Below are 21,519 nucleotides of genomic sequence, written 5' to 3'. Positions count from 1 at the left end.
TTTTTTATTTTGGCTACAGAACCATTTCTTCTAAAATGATAAACCTTGTTAATCTTCTTCAAAGATTCTTTTGAGAACCAGGCATTGAGCACCTTCTGGATGAGTAATTTCAATTTGAATTTTATCTGGGATCTGTAAACCATCCTTTATCTGCATAGATAGGGATCCAAGTAGAAGCTATCCCATCATTTGCATGACAGAGACAGAAAACTGCTTTGAAGGATACAAGTATCACAATTATTTTGTACCTGGTTTTTTGGGGATTGATCTTGTCCTTTAGAATTTGGGTTCTACAAAGATCACACCCTGTTTAAAAGGCTTAATATCTGCCCATTTAAGACCACTTTTAGAAATAATTGCAATTTTCTACAAATAAAAATCTAAGAAGCTCTTGATTGCAGTTTGCATTACTTATATTAATCATATCTGCTGTTATGCACAAACTTCTCAGCCTTATGTATGAACACTAACCCTTGTTTTAGGTAAAACACAACTGAAGTAAATCTGCCTATAGCTACTTCTCTCATGCATTAGTGATTAAAATCTCATTTCAGAGACTAAGCTTCATGAAACTACTGCAAGCATGTGTGACAGGCCACTTGGCATAATATTTGGCCTTGTGGCAGGAATCAAGTACATACCTACAGAATCACTTGAGCAAAGCTTAAGCAATCAAAGCACTTACACGAATCCAGGTATGCTCCCCTTAATAAGTGGATTCCTGAAGAAAAAAATTTTATAAAGACTGTAAGAAATGTTTGATATGGTGAACCTATTACTTCAAAATCCAATTCTAAAGGAGATGCTGAGCAATGCTGAGTATCTGGGGTCCTGGAAAATGTTTCTTATAAAAGTGCTCCAAACAAAACATGGCTTACAATGATTTAGAAAATATGAAAGGCTGGATTTTGAGGACTGCTTGGTGCACTTCTTGTTGTTTCTCTTAAACAAAGCAGAAAAAAATCTACAGTGTTGTAGTCCTTTGGTTTTATTTTCTGGGATTAAAAAAAAGTATAGGCATAAATGTTTTTACATGGTCTTCTTGAAGATAACCTTTAAAATAACTTATCAAATGGCTTTATTCATGTCTCTTGATTATCCGTATTCATCAATATCACTGTCAGCCTTGATTAACTGGTTAAAAATTTCAGAGCAGAATAAGGAACTTTCATGAACATTTCCCCCAATCCCTGAGAATCATAATCATCACAGATACATTTTTATCCCTTCATCATAAATCTCTGGAAAGTAGCCGTGTTCGTTCATTGTTAACAGGGCAAGGAGCAGTGTCATAGAGGGTTAATCCATGTAAATTGGCTTCCACTCGTAAAGAAATTTTCTGTAACAGAAAAGAAAATTATATATAGATGTTTGTTCCTTAAAGACATCTTCAATGTCTTCCATGTCACATCTTCAATACGTTCTGGAGAATATTTTTGGGATTGGAGACGTAAATCAATTCTAATGAGTAACAAGATTGAGACAGATGTTGTACTGCCAAAGGTATCATCTGTAGTACCAACAGAGTTAGGAAAACCAAGCTTTTCTACTCAGAAGTTCTTCATTTTTCTTTAGTTTCTAAAAGGAATCGTGAAAATGTTGAGGATGGCCTATGTAAACATAGGCAGAGTTGATGAAAATTCTGTGAAAAGTTTTCTGCAAATTTACTTGCTTTACAATCCTATTTTCAAGGCTGAACCCCTTACTAACAACACACTACTTTCCCGAACACAGAAATGGTTTACCTGAGAAGCTCCTCTTCTGGCATCGCTGCTTCTGAAGTTAATTTCCAAAAAGGTTGGAGACTTGACTATAGCAACTTCTTTTATTCCACCTGAGGGAAGTTTGCATGAATCTAATGTTGTGTTTTCTTACCTGAAAATCACGGATGTAAGTCAGGAAAAAACCAAAGAAGGAGAAAGACATAGACCATTCTGCTGCAGTGGTGATCATGTGAAGCACGTAACCCTTGAGTGACAACGGAAAAAAAGAATAATTCTGTGACATTTCATCTGAATGATCCAGAATTTCTCTCAAACAGAAGACCCATAAAACCTGCAAACCAATCTGCCTTCTGAAATTCAAAGGACATCAGGTAAACACTAAAGACATATTAATACACTACGGCCTTTTGTTAAAAATGTATCCATATGAGTTTATTAATTGTAACAAACATGCGATACTAATTAAAGATGCTAATAAAAGGGGTAGGTACAGAATATATTGATAATATAGAACCCTCTGCACTATTTTCACAATTTTTCCGTAAATATAAAACTGTCTAAAATAAGGCTTGTTTAAAAACTTAATTCTATATAAATAATTCCATATATGAACTTTCTAGAAAAAAACAAAACAATCCTTAATTTATTGAAATCTGTAGAATTAAAGAAAAACATTAGGAAAGTCCTCTTAAATGATCTACCTATTGTAACTTCATGAAGAGCAAATAAAACTTCTATTTGAAGAACTAAGAACAGGAGAACCTCTACTCTGTAACTGGGAAGTTAATGCCTTTCCCACAGCCATGATTCCTTAAATGCCACTAACAATGTTCAGTAAAAAATGCTCATGATAAACTTAGTGTTATTTTTACAGCATTAAATTATATATGGATTACAATTGAGGGAAACTAGTAAATCATTTCATTCTTTCATTCTGACAAACATGACCTATCCAGGGCTAATTCTTTAAAAATAATTCAAAATGAAATGCCACTGAGAGGTTTGTGAAAACAGATGAACTTATTTTATCATCTAGTTAGTGTATGTTCCTCCTCTTTTTTTCCTCAGGATCAAAGACGTTATCTCCACTCAGATATCCACTATATTGGAACCCAGATGCAGAGTCCGTAATAATAAACTTGTAGATGGTAATTCAGAAAAAAAGTACTCCAATAATAAAAGATCTCAGTTGGGTTTGTTGTACATTATATCCATATTCAGTGGAGTCAATCTCTGAGAAAACTCTTTGCCATCACAATTGTCCTTGTGTCTTGAAAATGTTCACTGCTGAAATGTGACAGAAGAATACAGGTGGTGCTACATAAACTTGATCGTAAGTAGAAAATAATCCTAATGATTATTCTACTGAAAAAGTATCATTTTCAGTGATGAAATTAAAAATACATCAAAATCAACCAAAGTAGTCATCTTTAATATAAAAGTTTTATAGATTCCAAGTTCTTACTCTGTCCTCAGGGTTCCAATGGAGTTTCTGTACGATATCTGTGCCAAAATTCCCACTGTACAAAAGTGATGAGCAAGTCAGCACTATAAAAAAAGTCAAGGAGAATCTGAGAGAAAACCTCTAAGTTTAAATTAGATTCAAAATAAAAATCACTTTAAAGGTCCACAAGGATTACTCATACATTTGTTTCCAAGGTCCAAACCCATTTTCTTAAAGAGTAGATATTATACAGCAGTAGTGAAAATTAAAATGTACCCAGAGGATTACTATGAAATGGTTTGCATTCCCTCTTTGCTCAGTAAATCAGCAGTACTAGCCTAAGATTCTGCTACGTAACTGTTCTCGGGAGGGCATTAACTCATCCTTCATATCTCTGAGGTGAGTATGATCAGGCTGAATCTTACCTTTGCTCCCAGCTCAATTACTGAGGTTCCATGTAAAATTTGAATTTCATGTTTCAAGTCCTTTCATTTAGGGTTATTAACCCAAGAATCTCACCCACAGAATGCCTGCTCACAAGAAGCCAACAGCGTTCACTAAATTGTTACTCCATTCCCTTCCAAGTATAGTTACATTTTACAGCAAAGGATACTGCTGAGTGCACTTACTCCACACCAGATAACTACCAGTAGTCTGATCCAGAAGACTTGTTTGCCGTGAATTTTGGGCTGCATTTGGTAGGAGAGGATGGTCTGAACGAACATGTATAATGAGCCCACACCAAAGGTGAGCACAGCTCCACATACGTGCACAACAAAAAAGGCTGTTTTCTGAGAGGTAGAAAGAAGAAGTAAGTAAATAAGAGAAACTCAAAACATGTTGCCAACACAGTATTTAAAAGCACAAGCTAGTGATCTCAAAAGAACAGTCACTGAATGGAAAAGGACTGAGTTCTAGAGATTACTTCCTGAAGCAATTCCCTCTGAGTACTCCACAAAAGCCAGGAGATTACAATAAAGCAAACTGTTCCTACATCGCTACTAAAAATACGAGCGTTACTATTCATTTACTCATTGAATAATATGTTTGTTTATCTGGGTACCTTTTCGGTGTCAAGCAGTGTTCTAAGTACTCAGATATACTAGTGAACAAAACAGACAAAAATCTGGCCCTCAGGGGCGCCTGGGTGGCACAGCGGTTAAGCGTCTGCCTTCGGCTCAGGGCGTGATCCCGGCGTTCCGGGATCGAGCCCCACATGAGGCTCCTCCGCTATGAGCCTGCTTCTTCCTCTCCCACTCCCCCTGCTTGTGTTCCCTCTCTCGCTGGCTGTCTCTATCTCTGTCAAATAAATAAATAAAATCTCAAAAAAAAAAAAAATCTGGCCCTCAGAGTTGACATTCAAGTGAAGCAGCACAAACAATAAGTAATGAACTTTAGATATAAGTGAAGTCCATCATATGTCAGACGGTAATAAGGGTTACAGAAAAGAGTAGTGCCCGGCAAAGGAGGATCAGGATGGTAGGGAAGCTGGAGGGAGGGAATTTCAACTTAAATCTAATTTAAATCTAAGTGCAATTTAAAGGCTCAAAAACTTAAAGCATTCCTTCTTGGCTCTCATTGATTGTTTTTTTTTTTTTTTTTAAGATTTTATTTATTTATTTGACAGAGAGAGAGAAACGGCCAGTGAGAGAGGGAACACAAGCAGGGGGTGTGGGAGAGGAAGAAGCAGGCTCCCAGCGGAGGAGCCCGATGCGGGGCTCGATCCCAGGACCCTGGGATCACGCCCTGAGCCGAAGGCAGATGCTCAACAACTGAGCCACCCAGGCGCCCCTCATTGATTGGTTTTGAAAATTATACAAGAGATTACCATACATTCCTATTTTTTTCTCCTTTACCTCACTCTTACAGGTATTCATTTACATTTTACTTCTGACTACATGTACCCTCTGCTTAAAAGTGACAACAGCTCTCCAAAAATTCTACAAACGTTTTCGGTTGAACCACTCTAGTTTTCGAAGCTGATGCAGTCTGCATTTCACTTGGTTGAGAAGGCACCGTATAGCACCTGGCAGAGGGTGTACGACGAGGTAACAAGAGGGGAGAAGTTAGGGTCTGGGTCCCTTCTTTCACAATCGACTGTGCTAACTCACAAACACAGAGCCCAATTTTTTAGCTGAAGCTATAAGAAGTAAAAGATAACAATGTTTTTGCCAAAGCCATTGGTTTTCTTTTGGAGAGGAAGGGCTATTTTGATTCGGTTTGTGGTATTATAACTGGCAATAAGTGATGAGCACTGGGAAGAGAAAAAAAAATGCATTGCTATTACCACTTTGGGTAACAAAGAAAAAAAACTTCAGCACCCGTAAAACAATACAAAGTGGTATCATCTTCTTATGGGAATTTATCTATACATATGAATAAAGGCTAGAAAAATAGAGGCAAAAACGAAATTAACTATTTTAGGGCTACGAGCAGGAATATGAGTGAATTTTTCCCCTTAAAAATATTCTCATATATATTGATGAAGCTAAATATAGATATAGCTTGATCGATGCCCACCTGTGATCAGTACACAGTCCCAACAACAAAATCCTATGAATTAGAAAGTAAAAATAAAGAATGAAGAGCGATTACTATATTTTTATAATTAAAAATAAAGGCATTTAAAACTGGTTTTAACTGGCAGTACTTCTGCTTGTACATTCAATTTTGTCATTTTAGAGACCAGGAAAACAGCAAAAGATCTTAAAAATAGGCCAGAGAGTATCTTCCAGTGGAATGTTAGAGCCTCTGGGGCTGGTTCTACATGAATGTGAGTTTTACTTGGCTCTGATCAGGCTATTTTTCACAGAAAACTTCTGTAATGATAGAAGTTATGTGCAGAGACAGAAGTTAACTTATAGAAAACTGATATAATGCAAATAATCCATATCTATATAAATGCAAATTGTCTTTTTGAATATTATCACTTTGTGCATAATGATGAGTTTTACCTCATAAATTTATTTTAGCTTCCTTATCGGACCACAAACATGTGGTACCTTAACTTCTCTTTTGAGCTTATGTGTAATACCTACTATTTCCCTCATTAATTAATAAGTTAAAATCTTTGACACACCTGCAAAAGTTATTTTGTCCTCTTTAAAAATATAACTTTTCAGAAAACAAAGACAAAAACTTATCCTTGGACAAAGACGAGAAAAATTACAGAGATATGTGGGTCAGTAGCAAAAGAACGAGTTCTCAACATTTGCTGCAACACGGACGGGACTGGAGGAGATTATGCTAAGTGAAATAAGTCAAACAGAGAAAGACGATTATCATATGGTTTCTCTCATTTATGGAACATAAGAACTGGGAAGATCGGTAGGAGAAGAAAGGGATAAAGAAAGGGGGGTAATCAGAAGGGGGAATGAAGCATGAGAGACTATGGACTCTGGGAAACAAACTGAGGTCTTCAGAGGGGAGGGGGGTGGGGGAATGGGATAGGCTGGTGATAGGTATTAAGGAGGGCACGTATTGCATGGTGCACTGGGTGTTATACGCAACTAATGAATCATCAAATTTTATATCAAAAACCAGGGATGTACTGTATGGTGACTAACATAATAAAAAAAAAATGATTATAAAAATAAATAAATAAATAAAATAAAATATATTTAAAAAACTGTTCCAACAGCTTCTAAATAATTGTCACTGCAAAAAAAAAAAACTTATAAATTATATATTGAATAGTCTGTAATCTTTACCTAAAAGCAATTAATGAAACTTAGGAACTCATCTCCTTACTTATCCTTATCCTCTCTCCAAAGTTTCCTTGAGGATAAATTTCATAGGAAGAAAGAATGGCATGTGACAACAGAGGCATAATTACAGAGTTATGTTGCCACGAGCCATGCAATACCAAGGATTACTGGTAACCATCGGAAACCAGAAAAGAGGCATGTGTCCCCAAAAGGGAACTATCCCTATTAACATCTTAGTTTCAGACTTCTGGCCTCCTGAACTTTGAGAGAATAAATTTCCGTTATTATAAGCCACTCAATTTATGGTATTTTATTATGGCAGGCCTACGAAATTAATATAGATTTCTGCTTACTTATCCCATCCAAGTTTCTGAAAGATAAATGTCCTAAGAAGGGAAAAATTCCTCTACGTAGCCACTAAGGACGCTTAGCATGTGTTTGTTTTGCTGAATATTATTATACACAGTTGTTTTCAAAGACATAAATTTGTATTTTTTAAGTCAGAGTTTTTCAAATCCCATTAGGTCTTTTTAAGCATAGACAACCACAGTAATAGCAAGAGAATTTTTATCCATCCTGCTTAGTCCCTTTGGCCTATTTAGTAAGTCACTAAACGGTGAGAACATCTTCGTTTGAAGTACTATCTTAGGTGCTGAATAGACAATGGTGAACAAAACCATTGTGCTTATCATTAATGGAGAAATAGATCAGCTAAAAAAATTTAAAAACCATAGATATAAAATTAGACCATAGTAAGTGCTGTGAAGAATTTGTTTCCAGAGGCTTAGAGAACACAAAAACACAAAGAAAACTCAAACTATATAGGATCAAGTCTATTCACAGAGGAGACCTCCCTGAGGAAGTAGTTTGCATGGAGATCTTGAGGACACCTAGATCTATTTAGGTTTGGGGTTGTGAAATGTCCAACAAAAGAAACATGTGAAAAGGAATAAAATAAAATTGTCTTATTTAAGAAGCAAAGTGCGTGCAGTGTTATGTATAACAGAGGATATTAAGAAGGGGAATGATGTAGAACGAGGCTGAAGAAGTAGATCATGCAGCCAGATCATGTAAGACCTTTGAATTAATTAAGCAGCTTGGCAGCGCATCAAATTCCTTTTTCTCTCGATTACATCTCTTTTCATGGAACTTTGGAGCCGTACAGCTTTAAGCAGGGGTACAGGAAAACAGAGCGAGATGTATATATAATTCCAAAAGATTACACTGGCTGCATATTAAATGAAAGGGATGTAAGAGTGAAGGCAGAGGAAGTATTTAGGAGGCTATGGTAGTAGGCCAGGCTATGAGAGATCATGAAATCTGAACTGGTTGAGGAGATGGTAGGAAGCGCAAGCTGAGATGGAAATGGAGAGAAGCAGGTGTTTTCAAGAAATGTTTAAGGGGTAAAACCAACAAGCCCCTACTTTAAAACAGTGCTGGAGTCTCTTCCAAGTCACACTCTATAACTTGAGTTTGTTTCTGCAAGACAGAAGTGGGAAGAGGTGGGGGCAATGCACTCACCACTTAAAATAAGCAGTAAAAGTTTATATGAGAAAGGAAGGAAGGATGTCAGGGTACTGTTACAGAGTCTGCTTATAAATAGGCTCAGCAATGAAGCCATCAGCGAAGGACGTATAGGAAATTCAACAGGTCCAAAGTTGCAGAAAAAAGATGTGATCAAGAGAGAAAAAAGGAATTTGATTCAAAATCAAAAGGTCTAAGGACCCCTGTGGTGAAGGTTAATTAGAATGAAAGCTAAAAGGAACACAGTAAAAAAGTATATAATCCGTTTTTGTAGGTAAATGAGAAAAAGGTAGAAAGGCAGCGTGCACAGGTGCGATTAGGAACTGCCAGTGGAATTTACTGCATTGTGTAAACAACAATCAGTTACTAACAGAGGCAGCATCTTAAGTGTGGAGGTCACTTTGGGATTCACTTTTACCATACAGGGATGAGAGATACTGTTAAATTGATAAAGGGACAACTGGAACAAAGAATCACTATCCATATACTAAAAATTCCTCAAAACATATTTTTAACACTGAGCTTTAGAAACTGATTCGTGAAGGCAGGATCCTATTTGTGGCAAAGGCAGCTAGGTATCCACCAACAATTCTCTGTCCCTTCCATAGTATGGAGTTGCCCCAGGTACTGACGCTTAGCAAGACTTCATTTCCCAGCCCCTCTGTGTCTAGCAAATAAATGTTAGTGGAATGATGTGAGTCACTGCCAGGTCAAGGTTGTTAAGAAGCAGGTGTGATTCCTGCATGTTCTCTTTGACTGTTTCAGCAGGCTGATGCAGAAGACAAGAAGGACTTAGGAAATGGGAGAGCTCAAAGATGGATAGTGTCTGCACCTTATATCATCGTGGGAGGAAAGCCATCTACCAGCCCAAAATACCTGCAGTGGATGTATGAATATGCCTCTATATGTGTATCTGTAGGAGTGTGTATACATAGTTACTAGATGTCTAAATATGTTATCAGATGTCTAAACCGAAACTCTGAAGACTGCAGAGAGATTAATCAAAAAACACCCATACGCCTAGGATACAGCTGGTATCACCAAAGACTCATCTGACAGAATGTCAATAGAAAGGAATGTGCAGAGTTTGAAAATATTTGTGAAGTTTAATTTGCTACTTTAAGAATTCCCTGAGAAAAAGCTGGAAAAGCCCCATACCTTCCCTTTACTTCCTCATATGAGGGGCTGAGCACCTAGAAATAGAGATGATCAATGGGAACATCTAAACAAGAATATAAAATAGGTAAATGAGTATAACTTGTTCAGCATATTTTTTTTCAAAGATCTTTAAGTCATCTCTACACCCAACATGGGGCTCGAACTCACAACCCCAAGATCAAGAGTCACATGCTCTACCAAATGAGCCAGCCAGGTGCCCCTAGCCATATATTTTTTTTTAAGTTTAAATCTATAATTGTGTCACTTATAATTTATATCAATTCTCTCTGGTCTTGGAGTAATCTCCAACTAAGTAGTAATAAAGAGTCTAATAGAGTCTTGTGAATCCTTAAAAGGTCAGAATAATTTATAGGTGCTCAGTAGCTTAATAAGAATGAATTTTTCTAATTGTGTATGTAGTGATCCCTAAGAAGGTCAAATAATTTAAAGGCAGGGGATTCTACTTTGTTAAGGCAAAGAAACAATAACAGTGTGTAACTGAACGTTTCACATTTCCTTTTTAACATGTATTAATTTATGTACCTCGGGAAAATACCTATGCTGGGCTGAAACACAAACCTGAAAGTTTGCCACAAGAGAAAGTCCAAAACAACTCAGTAATCCAAGTACAAGGCCAGCCTTGTTTAATCTGATGATACGACTCTCTTCGGGATTCAGGGCATGAACCTGCTTGTAACGAACATAAATGGTAGCGATGCCTGGGAAGAGATAACCCGAAAGACAACAAAGTAATAAGTAACCAGGGAATAGAGTTGCCAACAAAGAGTTAACAAAGGTCACCTAACATAAATCTTCCTTTCAAAGTTAATTTGAGAGAAGAGGAAAAAAAAAAAAAAAAACAGAAACAGCTGTTGATTTTAAAGAACCTTTAAGGTTGCATTATGGAACCAGTAATATCTCTGTGTGACTGAAATGCACTGGCCTCCCGTGGGCCTCACATTCACAAATATTTTGGAAAAAATTTAAGAGATAAGTTTAGCGTTTTCTGAAAATCTCTAATGCTAAGTGTTATTAAAACAAAATATTCTATATGATTAGCATTAATTATTGCTAAAATATGGATAAAATGGGTATTGGCAAAAAAAAAAAACCCAAAAACAAATAAAACAAAAAAAAAACACCAAAGGGTGATTTGCCTCACTCCCATTTCATTTTATTTCAAATTATTATAACTTGGTTCAATCAGATATAGCAATCGATTACACAGAAAACAAATAAAAACACCCACTTTACCATCTTTGTTAGTCAAGAAAGGGTCAAATCAAATCAAGTTTTCCATTGCAAAAATATTGCCAAAGAAATGAAGAAATGAAAGAGATATGCTTCTGTAGACACGTTTTTAAAACCCCAGTCATAAGATGAACTTTTACACACTGAATCATTCATTTCCTTGACTTCCATTTTTGATCCAAGCAGGTAATAAATATCATATGGAAGACTGCAAATATTTAAAACAATCCCAACTGATGGAAAAATATTTTAGTTAACCATTAATAAAAGTTTGATTCAAAAAATAAATAATGAACAGGAATGTAAAATACAGAATTCCATTCCTTTGGCGTTAGAACGTCATTCAAAAATTAAAACATGGTTCCACTGCTACTCTTAAACTTCTAAATTATTTATCCTAAATGAATTTAGTTGGTGTTAGTTGTGGTCAGTGTGTTTACAGTTTTTTGTCCTCTACTGGTCACTTAAGAAATCCACTTAAGGTCTCAAGAAATATTTGGTCATACTTTACAACTTCTATTTGGATGAGTAGTCAAATAGGCTCACAGATAGTTTTTAAGGATTTATTTCTATAATTTAGCATTTTCAGAAACTGCTTTTCTTTTAAAAGGAACATATCTGGGATCAATAATTTAGTGATAACATTCCCTCAGGTATAACCAGAAACTAAAACAAGTAAACAAGTGTTTAAAGAAGGAAAGGGCAATTTCACTATTAATTTTGATTTTTAAAACAATTCCCATTACTTACACAAAACTGCGGCAATATTTAACATTGCCCCAAACAAGCATTTTTCTGGAGCTACTGTACCAGTGTCACTGAAAGAAAAAAAAAGAAGGTATGTGGATTTCTCACACTAAATATACATGTGTATTTTTTTCTAAGGAATAAGAAATAACGGGTTACTTCAAATCCTGTATCTTTTTATACATTCGTAAGTTCAAACTCATATAATTTTATGAGAACACGACTGTTCGAGCTCACAGCATTTATCTAGCTCACTTTTTTTTTTTTTAAGATTTTATTTGAGAGAGAAAGGGAGAACACAGAGTAAGAGGGAGAAGCTGACTCCCCGCTGAGCAAAGAGCCTGATGTGGGGCACCATCCCAGGACCCTGGGATTATGACCTGAGCCGAAGGCAGTTCACTTTTTTCTGATATCACTTGAGATTATTTCTCTTTCAGATAACAGAAATCAACAGAAATTGATTAAAAAAAAAACAAAAACCTGGGTGCCTGGTGGCTCAGTCAGTTAAGTGGCTGTCTTCGGCTCAGGTCATGATCCCAAAGTCCTGGGATCGAGTCCTGCATAGGGCTCCTTGCTCAGTGGGGAGTCTGCTTCTCCTTCTCCCTCTGCCCCTCCTCCCCGCTTGTTCGCTTTCTCTCTCTCAAATAAATAAATAAAAATCTTACCAACCCCCCCCCCCCAAAAACCCAAAAAAAAGCCCCAACAAATCTATCCTGGGTTATGTTAGGGCCGTGTTACTGACTTCCATCAACTGGGAAGGTGTGTTCCTCTGTTCCACCTGAATGTTCCCTAAACACTACAGATCCTTTCACAACTCTGCTTTCGTCATCTGTTATTGACCCTGTCTACAATTCAGTTAATACCTAATCATCTCCTGTTAATTTAAAAAACATTTATCAAGCACCTACTATGTGCCCAACAGTATTTTAGGGACAGGAGTAGAGTGGTTAGTAAAAGAGACAAAGCTCCCCTCTTGGAGCTTGCACGTGAGACCAGTTTTTCCCTGCCCTCCAAAGCCTTGGCCAACTCCTCTAGCAGAATGAGGACTCGCAGAGCATTCTGTCCAGACCTGTGTTAAAATCACTGATCACAATGTATTGCAATGCACTGGCTTACATGCTTGTGTTTCAGGACAGCAGGGAAAACATAAACCCAGATCAACAGCATGCCTTCCATTTACTGTGGAACCTTGGGTATGCTCTTTTATCTAGGACTGTTCCTCATCTGCAAAATGGTGCTAATAATTCCCTCCCAGCCTCATCAGCTCAACATGAGGAAATGAAACTGACAACACATGTGAAGATCTAGCACAGCAGCAGGCACAGGGGAGACACCCATTAAATGTTAGTTCCTTTCCCTCCCCTCAAACTACAGTAAAAATGAAAAAGACAGTCTTCGGCCACGAATTGAAGTACTAGAGAAAAGAGATAAGAAGGATCTCAGCTAACACAATGTAACAGGAATAAAAAAGAGATGGGAAGTCACGTCTGGTAAGGAATCAATTAGGTTTGCTGAACATTTGGGTTAGGTTTACAAAAAGTAAAGTAACACATATAAATTCTAAGGACTGCTCCTTCCACCTGTAAGATGCATCTTTAGAAACAAAAGATTTTGTTACTCTGATCATCTTCAGGGAATGGAGATTATGGTTTTGTTATGTTTCTTCTACCTTTCAAATTTTCTAGTATATATATATATTCTTGTAAAATTCTTGTAAAATTTTAATATTGTATTTCAAGAGATGCTACAGTTTCGAAATACCCTATAAGGAAACAAAAGCATGCATTTCCAAGATGGCCAGCTAAGTGTGCTCCTGCCTTGGCTCTGGAATAGACCACTACAAACTGGCGTACAAATGAAAACAGCCAAGTCCATCACCTCATCAGCACAGCCCTCCAACCCAGTGGTCGTCAAACTATTTTGATCACATGCCATCAAAAAAAAAAAAAAAAAAGTCTGATCATGTAACTTCAAAATATATGTATTTATCATATAAGTTCAAATATCGAGATTAAAAAATATACATAGAAATTCTAAAGTTTGTTCTCGTGCCCCAGTACTCATCTTGTGCAATCTACCTGGGCATCCACTACTTGAACCAACTAAGAAAACACCTGAAACATACCTGCAGTGGAACTATCTTTGGAATGAAATTTACATTTGGTTATGTCTTTGGGACTATTAATAATTAAAACGTTTTAGATGGGGTCTATGAACTGAAAGGAACTTTGCAGAGCATCTAGTCTAATTTAATCATTCTTCAGATGAAGAAAATGAGCCTGAGAAGTAAAATTAAGTAGTACTGAGTTTAAAAGTATTAGAATGTTGGAGAAAGATCCCAGGGTAATAATAGTAAGGTCAGTAGCAGAAAAATAAAAGGGCAGAACAGGGACGGAAAAGGAAGTGTCTAGGGTACTATCAGAAAATCACATGCAGCACCGTCAGAGAACTGAAACTCTGAAAAAGAACCCAAAGGCCTCTTAAATGATTAAAAGCTCTTTAAAATGAAAGCAGACAAGTTCTCAAAGGGGAAATAAAAATGCTGAAAGGCACTTAGGAATTACAGATGTACGTTCTCTAAAAAGTTACTAAAGAATGACCTGGCTCTTTAAGCTACATTTCCCCCTAGCAGCGTGGTGATCAGTGGTGATTATTCATCAAATTATTCCTAGAATTGGAACCTTAAATTCTAAAATATCTTTGGTTTTTGCACATCTTCCCAAAGTGTGCCCAATTTGTTGCTATCCTTTGCTTCACACCATAGCATTCTGGGAACAAATGTAGATAGTAACCTTCTGATTTCTTCTTGATACTTTAAAAAGATAAATTTAGCCTTCTGGTTTGTCATCCTTTAAAAATTCACTATTTTCTATGTTGGAGAGGTTATTTTTCAGGATGTAAACAAATAAATAAATGAAACAACTATAACGACAAAACAAACTACAGAAGGAAATCAACCAAACTATTAATTACCTCTGGACGGGCAGGAGCTGGAGAGGGGTTGAAACGGACTTTCATTTTTTACTTTTATAATCAGTCTAGTATCATTTAAAATTTGTTAGGCTAAGTATATACTGCCTTTATAACTGGAAAAAGACTTACGAACATAGCACAAGCAACTGAGTACCCATACTTATATTATCAGTTTTGAAATTTCAAAAATATTACGATAAATTTTGATACTTAATGTGTCAGAGAGATCTAGACGGTATGTCATAAAGACTAAAAGCAGGGTCTCTAGAGTCAAACTGCCCAAACTGCATTTTTGGTTCCATCCCTTACTGAGTTATGTGGCCTTGAACAAATAACTTATTTCCTTCTCTCTTAAATGGCGGTAATAATTCTTACTTCAAAGAGTAGTTGTAAAGATCCAGTGATTTATCATCTGAAGAATGCTTAGACCATGACCTTGTACACAGCATGCAGATTGATAAATAGTTGTCATTACTGTTATCTTTTAATACTATTACTGTTGTTTGCAGTATTTTTTAATTTTAAGGGGAGAATAATTCCACTTCCATCTTCTGAGACAACCTCAAATATTTATTTGGAAGACAAGGCACTTAAAGTGTCCTAATTCACTAAGTGAATCATACCCCTCTGTCTCCACCTTTCTCTATCACATAGAACCAATACAACTTCCTTTTTAATGTTCCTTTTGTTGTTGTAATGTCAAACATAAAATCTGTATTTTAAAATGTTAACATGGAATGTTGGCTTCATTGTTAAAATGTGAATGACACATACATAGTCTCTTATAAAACAAAATACATTGCACTGACCTGATATAAGGCAGAGCAGGGTCAACATGGTGAAGTGTTATGGCCGTAATGTATGAAAATATGAAAGCAGCAGCTGTCCAAATTACTAGGGCAGAAGGGAGGAAGCTGAGACCTTGCTGAAACCACCACATCTCAAACAGATTTTCTGAGGTAGAAAAAATAAATTAGAGAAGATTATTCACAAGTATTTCATCTCTTCTACTTTAGCCATCCACTCCTACTATCTTGTACTTATTACCATGAGCTGTTCCACTTCTGAAATCATCCCCCACACCATCTACTAACACCTGCTTGCTTTCAATTTCTCTGTAAATGGAACCAAGCTTCACCCACTTGCCATATCCAGAAACGTTCTTTCTCCCTCAGCTTTCCACACATAATCAAGTAGTAAGCACTGTTTATTCAGACTCCTGAATTTCCTTCAAATCTACCCTTTCTCTCCATCTTCACTGCCACTACTCTATTATTATAATCTCCCAAATGGTCCTTCTGTAGTGTGGACCATGACCAATTTAGGCTCCACCCTAAAACCAGAGTAATCCTTCTAATTCTGAAATACCAATCTGACCACCTATTCTCCTACAAAGAATCTTTCAGGGCCTCCCTGTGCCCTTGTAAATTGTCTTTCCTCCCTAACTCGGTCTATAGGGTCTTTGCATTGTCTGATCTCTACTTACCTTTTGGTAATTCATGTCTGGCTACTTCTTTGTTCCCAATTCCTTGCTCTAGCTCTCATCATTTTCATCATCGTTACAAAAGCAAACAGTGTCTACTCTGTGTCAGCACATTACTAATCACCTTAAATACATGATCTCATTTACTTCTCACAACACAATTACAGAGGTTAAGAGCACTGTCCAAGGTCACAGGCTGGGACTCAGTAGAGACAGAATTCAAATTCAGGCAGTTCTGTTCTAACACCAATCACTATGCTATACGGCTACAACAAACTTCTTTCAGATGTTCAAATGTGTCATGCTCTCTCGTACACTCGCAGACCTTCATGTACACTGTTCTGTCTGGGTAACGGACTACCATGCTATCACCCTCCAGCCTCACTACCACCTGTTAACTCCTATATATTTTCAAGTACCAACTCTTCCAGCTTCAGCTGAGTGTCCCTACTTTGTTTCCGAGAGCACCCTTTACTTCCCCGACCAGGGCATTCATCTCACTTAACTGTTGCTTGTTTGCTTGGTTTTATCTTCGTCACTAAACCTTAGGTTCTGACAGAGCGGGAACCAACTGTTTCGTTCACCATTATATTTCCAGCTCCTACGTGAGGGGGAAAAGAAAAAGAGCACCTAAATACACACATATCACACATCACCACTTTCCCTCTTAAATTCCAGACTGAGGATATCGTTTCCGAATTCACTTATGATTACTTGACATTAATGTATCTGAATGCATTTAATTTTTAAAAATAAATACAGAAATACTTTCAAATTCTAAGAAATTACTCCTATGCATGTGAAAATAATGTCATGTTTGGAGGAGTATCTTCTCATAGTTTGATGGACAGAAATTGAGTATTTCCCATGAACTCTGTAAGAACTCTTAACTGCATAACCCTCTGCTGTGCTCAGTTTCTTCCTAATAATGAAATCTCAGCCATTTTTGACTTGTACTTGTCACTTACTCTGATCATCTGACTCGATGCTAAATATGTACATTTAAATCTTGCTAGATAAGTTTCTTTTCCCTTATCCCTAAAGTCACCATTATAGACTTGATTTGAATAATTTCCTGCTTCAATTATCATAATCTCCTCCCTTCCGTTTTTTTTTTTTCCCTTTTTAGTCTTTAACATTCTATCAATTTTCTTCATCAATTTAGTTAAACATGACAATTCCTTGCCACATTTCTATAGTGCTTTCCCCTGCATAAATTTCTGGGACAATGATTCTCAAGTTCTATAAATTTTGAATTACTTCTAAAATCTTTAATTCTTCTTTCTTCTCTCTGAAAATAATTTTATTTCAGATAATTCTAACATAACATCCTTAGAGGAGTCTAGTTTCACATTTGTTGGTTCCACCAACCCTTGCACCTGTTTTATAGTTTTTCACCATGAACTTGTATTTGGACGATTTTAATTGGGAGTATTCTAAAAGGCTTAAGTTAAGGGTGACTCATTCCAGGGAGAGTCTATATCTACTTTTTGCCAGGCAGTCTGGCACATTACCAACCTGGGCCAACTTTAATTTCCTGACTTCCAGGTTTTTTAGACCACGTAGACATGTAAATTTGAACCTTGAATCTGAGTGATGGCAGACCCTATAGTTTCAAGTTCTCAAGAGGTAGTTTTACTCACCCACCTGGACCTGGGTGAAAATGAACGAGTTTCTTTGTGATCCCCCTTTGCCAGGAAGGAGATATTTTTCCTAGCCCCCCTTTCACTGAGTAAATTTTTTTTTGAGGATTCTGGCTGAATTTGGGGGAAGGTGGTTCCCCAAGGCCAGGGGTTGTACAGTTTCAAGTAGAAATATTTACATTTTAACTTTTATGAACAAAGTCATCCCCTGAAACACATTTACACAAATTACCATGTGAATGATGCCTCTTGGAGTTGTATACCTGAGAGGTCAAAGGGCTATGAATTCTCTCTCTCTACCTTGGGTGGGGAGCAAGAGGAGCCTATCACCTATCCCTAATTGTGCTTTATTTCTGCTATCAGCCAAGCCAAAAGACACACTGCTAGTTTACTACTCTGGTTTCTGTTCTCTCTTAGACCTTTTAGCCCTGGGGATTTCCCTTTCTGTTCTACAGGCGTGCAATGCATTTAAAAGGCTAATATAATTTATCCAGCATTTAGGTTCTTTGGCAAAAGGAATTTCCAAAACACTGTGTCCACCTTATTGCTAGAAGTATAACCTCCTCTTCCTTTAATCATTTTTTATGCCCACATCCTTCCTACTCTTCAAAATCGAGCTCAAATACAATCTTCCACACACAACCTTCCCTAATCTCTTTGCGTCCGGAAATAAGTACTCCTTCTTCTGAGAACACTCGAGTTGCACATCTCTTACAGCTATTGTCTTCTACTGTATGACAAATAAGAAAAGGGTCTTAAGTGGATAAAATCCTTGATGAGAGACTCCACTGTGCATAGCAGAGGGCCTTGCCCATAGTAATCACTAAATATGTTCTGAACGAACAAACAGCCAAAACCAAATCCTCTTAAACCCCAAAAAGATTCATGATTTTTCTATTTCAGTAACAGTATTGCCATTTTTCCAGGTTATCCAGATTCTAAGACCTCAGAGTAACCCTAGGTTCCAAAACAGTATTCTCTAGCCACATGCGGCTATTTAAATTAAAATTTCAATTGACTAAAATAAAACTTAAAAATTCAGTCTTCCAGTCATTCTAGCCACATGTCAAGTGCTCAAAAGCCCTATGTGTCTAGTGGCTACCATAAAGGATGGTGAACATCGAGAACATTTCCACTATCATGGGAAAGTTCTATTGGACGATGCTGAGTAGCTATTACAGGGATTGCACTGACATAGCACAAGTAAAGAAACACATTACTGATACATAATAAGTGGTAGCTTTTAGTACTAACTGTTAAATGGTCTAAATTAATACCTACTTCACAGAGGTTTACGCAAGAACTAAATGAGTTAACAGATGTAAAATACTGTCATTTATGATCAATAAATGGCTGTTCCTTTTACACTGTTATAAGATGAAATTACCTGTTTTACAAGCTCATAAGATTTTGGTCTTCAAATCTGCACAAACCTGCACCTTTGTAAATCCTGAAATCTACACACAAAGAAAATAAGAAAATGTTTCAAACCACATTCTTTTAAACATGTACAATTTCAAGTCAATGCACCAATATTTGTTCATGGGTAGGACACTATGTTATAGAATTATTAATAAGTTATTTTTCTTTAAAGAGTCAATACTTGAGTTTAGTTTTTTATTTTAAATTTAGTTTGGTGAACGTACAGGGTTATATTAGTTTCAGGTGTATAATACAGTGATTCAACACTTCTATACCATACCTGGTGCGCATCGGGTTAAGTGTACTAGCCTGTTTTATAATGATGTTGTACCATCTGAAATTAAATAATATTTTAGATCTAGGATATCAGTCTTCCTATCCTTTCTCACATTAGACCCCTTTTGCTGGCGTCAAAAAAAGACAGAAGAAAAAGAAAAACACTGAATTTCCTCCTATGGAAGGAAAGACAAAAATGAGGAAAGAAGGATAGCTTATTATTAAGCAAAATAAAACATTAACTAGTCCATGTGATGCAATGGGAAGAACACAGTTGTGAGATCAGCTTTACCCAAATGCAAATCCTAGCTTTATCAAGTCCCAGCTGAATGATTTTAGTAAAGTTACTAAGCTTCTCTTAGTTACAGTATTCTGATTTGTAAAGTAGCTATCTCAAAGGGTTGTTCTTTAGATGTAGAACAGAGAAAGCATACAATATAACAACGACAGCTGATTTATCAATTCTGTACAACTGTAACTAGCCACAAGGATGGGGAACAACACTTAATTCTTTGCATGTGTGAATCATTTTGCATGCGTATCTCCTCAGGCTTTGAGGGTTCTCGTTGTTCAAACTGACAGTTTAGAAGACAAGCAGGGCTTGAAATGATTTAACAGTCTAACGACAACGGAAAAATTTAAATGCCCTGACTTGGTGAGGAAGACTACTTTTGCCCATGTATTTTCACAGTGGAAAGCTAGAAGTGTGGCTGGCTAATTGCCAAGCAAACAAAGTTAAAATTTTAATGGTTAATAATTTAAGAAAGCTTTGAAAATATGCAAGAATCCCCTCCATCTAGTAGTAAGAATGCTTAAGGAAATAGTCTCGCATCTCCCACCTACCTTCTCTGCTTTCTTTGAAGATCCATGAATCAAAACTGCAGTTACAATTCTTAAATTTCACAAATATTTGAATGCCACCGGTAATAAGATTAATTCCTTATACTGTCTCCTCTAAGTGGTGCCTGCTAAAAAACAATAAGAAAGTAAATTCTGGATATTCCAAGTGAAGAGAGAAAGCCTTAATTAAGCCCTTTTTTTAAAAGTCCACAGAACCACCAGGCCCAAAGCAAAGCATAACAGAAAACGGTTATTTTTCTAAACTCTAACCTGGCCTTCTGACAAATGTGATATTCTTGTAATTGTTAAATCCTAGAGTCTAGAAGATTAGGTAACTTTTTTTTTTATAAGTTGAATCAACTGTCACAAGTGGAGAAATGGGGGGAAAATCTGATAATGCCCCAAGAATTACAGACATGCATTTGGGTGTAAATTTAAATTTGGGAGAATTTAAAATTATTTCCCGGGTGTGTTTACCGGCTTTCAAATGTATCCTAATGTAAAGCACGAACAGTATGAGGATACAAAGGACCACAGCCATTTACCTTTCTGTATTGGGCCCACACCCCCCTCAGGTCCGCTCCGCGACAGAACTGCGCGTGGTAGACAAGCTTCGGGTAAACACAAGGTCACCACAGATCTCAACTTCAAACCTGCCCCCAACTCCCCTACCAGGGAATCTGAGTCCAGGAGTGAAAATTGGAATGGTACCCAACCGCAGTTTTTGTGGGACTAGGGCGAAGGTTCTCCATAGCCGCTTAAAACGAAACCATGGCATTGTTTACAGGGCTGCCTTCCTCCAGAGGCGCAAAGCCCTGGGACGCCGATCTCTGCGGGGCTTTGCCTGCGGCCAGGAGAAGATGCGGGAGGCGGAGCCTGACTCGGCCCCCGCGGGGGTAGGAGGGGAGAAGAACCGCGAGAGACCTAGGATGAGGAGGCAAAGGTGAAAGCGCGGAGACCTGAGCCCAGCCCGCCCCCGCCCCCGTCCCCCAGGTCCGCAGGAGCCCGCCTCCGCTCCGGCGACCAGCGGTCCCTCTCCGGCGCTCCACACAGGGTAGTCCCGGGAGGCGCGAGCCACGGGGTGGGGGTGCTCCGGGAGGCTTCCACTTCCCAGACCCGCCCGAACCCATTCTCCAACCCACACCCCTCCAGGGGGCTGGGGCTCGCCTTCTTGCCCTTTTCGGCCTACCTTGCTCGGCTGACCCCGCCTGGGCTGCCCACCGCGTCCGAAGCCGGCCGGCGGGATCGGGACAGGGCGGAACCCTAGGGCGCGCTCCCGAGCAGCCAGGCCAGGCCTGGGGCGCGCTTACCGCCCCGCGGAGCGCGC

General features: G+C 37.7%; 2 protein-coding genes across 4 annotated transcripts in view; one reads left to right on the top strand and one right to left on the bottom strand.

Moving 5' to 3' along the window:
• Positions 1 to 972: 972 nt before the first annotated feature.
• DRAM2 (DNA damage regulated autophagy modulator 2) lies at positions 973 to 21,519 on the bottom strand. Of its 3 annotated transcripts, none has more exons than XM_040626915.1 (11): positions 21,382 to 21,519; positions 20,196 to 20,320; positions 19,042 to 19,111; positions 16,518 to 16,612; positions 15,338 to 15,482; positions 11,559 to 11,626; positions 10,137 to 10,276; positions 3,782 to 3,959; positions 3,190 to 3,272; positions 1,876 to 1,968; positions 973 to 1,339 (listed from the first exon to the last, which is right to left on the bottom strand). In XM_040626915.1, the coding sequence occupies exons 5-11, from the start codon at positions 15,466 to 15,468 to the stop codon at positions 1,232 to 1,234; spliced, it is 801 nt and encodes a 266-aa protein (XP_040482849.1). In that variant the 5' UTR covers positions 15,469 to 15,482; positions 16,518 to 16,612; positions 19,042 to 19,111; positions 20,196 to 20,320; positions 21,382 to 21,519; the 3' UTR covers positions 973 to 1,231. The 3 variants fall into 3 exon arrangements, with proteins under 3 accessions (XP_040482849.1, XP_040482851.1, XP_040482850.1); XM_040626917.1 differs by lacking the exon at positions 1,876 to 1,968 and adding an exon at positions 1,746 to 1,875; XM_040626916.1 differs by having other exon boundaries at positions 20,196 to 20,317.
• Positions 20,745 to 21,519, top strand: part of CEPT1 (choline/ethanolamine phosphotransferase 1) — a 37,275-nt gene continuing 36,500 nt past the window's right edge. Inside the window, exon 1 of the mRNA XM_040626914.1 lies at positions 20,745 to 21,135. The gene's annotated coding sequence lies outside the window, so the exon portion shown is untranslated. The remainder of the gene's footprint in view (positions 21,136 to 21,519) is intronic.

Source organism: Ursus maritimus, unplaced genomic scaffold (genome assembly GCF_017311325.1).
Source record: "Ursus maritimus isolate PB19 unplaced genomic scaffold, ASM1731132v1 scaffold_12, whole genome shotgun sequence".
Taxonomy (NCBI): Eukaryota; Metazoa; Chordata; class Mammalia; order Carnivora; family Ursidae; genus Ursus; species Ursus maritimus.
The sequence above is the reverse complement of the archived record's forward strand: the minus strand, read 5'-3'. Positions and strand labels throughout refer to the sequence as shown.

Excerpts from the sequence above, each read along its gene's own strand:
- DRAM2 (XM_040626915.1), bottom strand. The coding sequence starts at position 15,468 with ATGTGGTGGTTTCAGCAAGGTCTCAGCTTCCTCCCTTCTGCCCTAGTA. Across the intron at positions 3,273-3,781 it reads TGGAGTAAGTGCACTCAGCA|TGCTGACTTGCTCATCACTT; the intron begins GTATCCTTTGCT and ends CTTTTTTTATAG. Across the intron at positions 1,969-3,189 it reads ATTGGAACCCTGAGGACAGA|GGTTACGTGCTTCACATGAT; the intron begins GTAAGAACTTGG and ends TTGTCACTCAAG.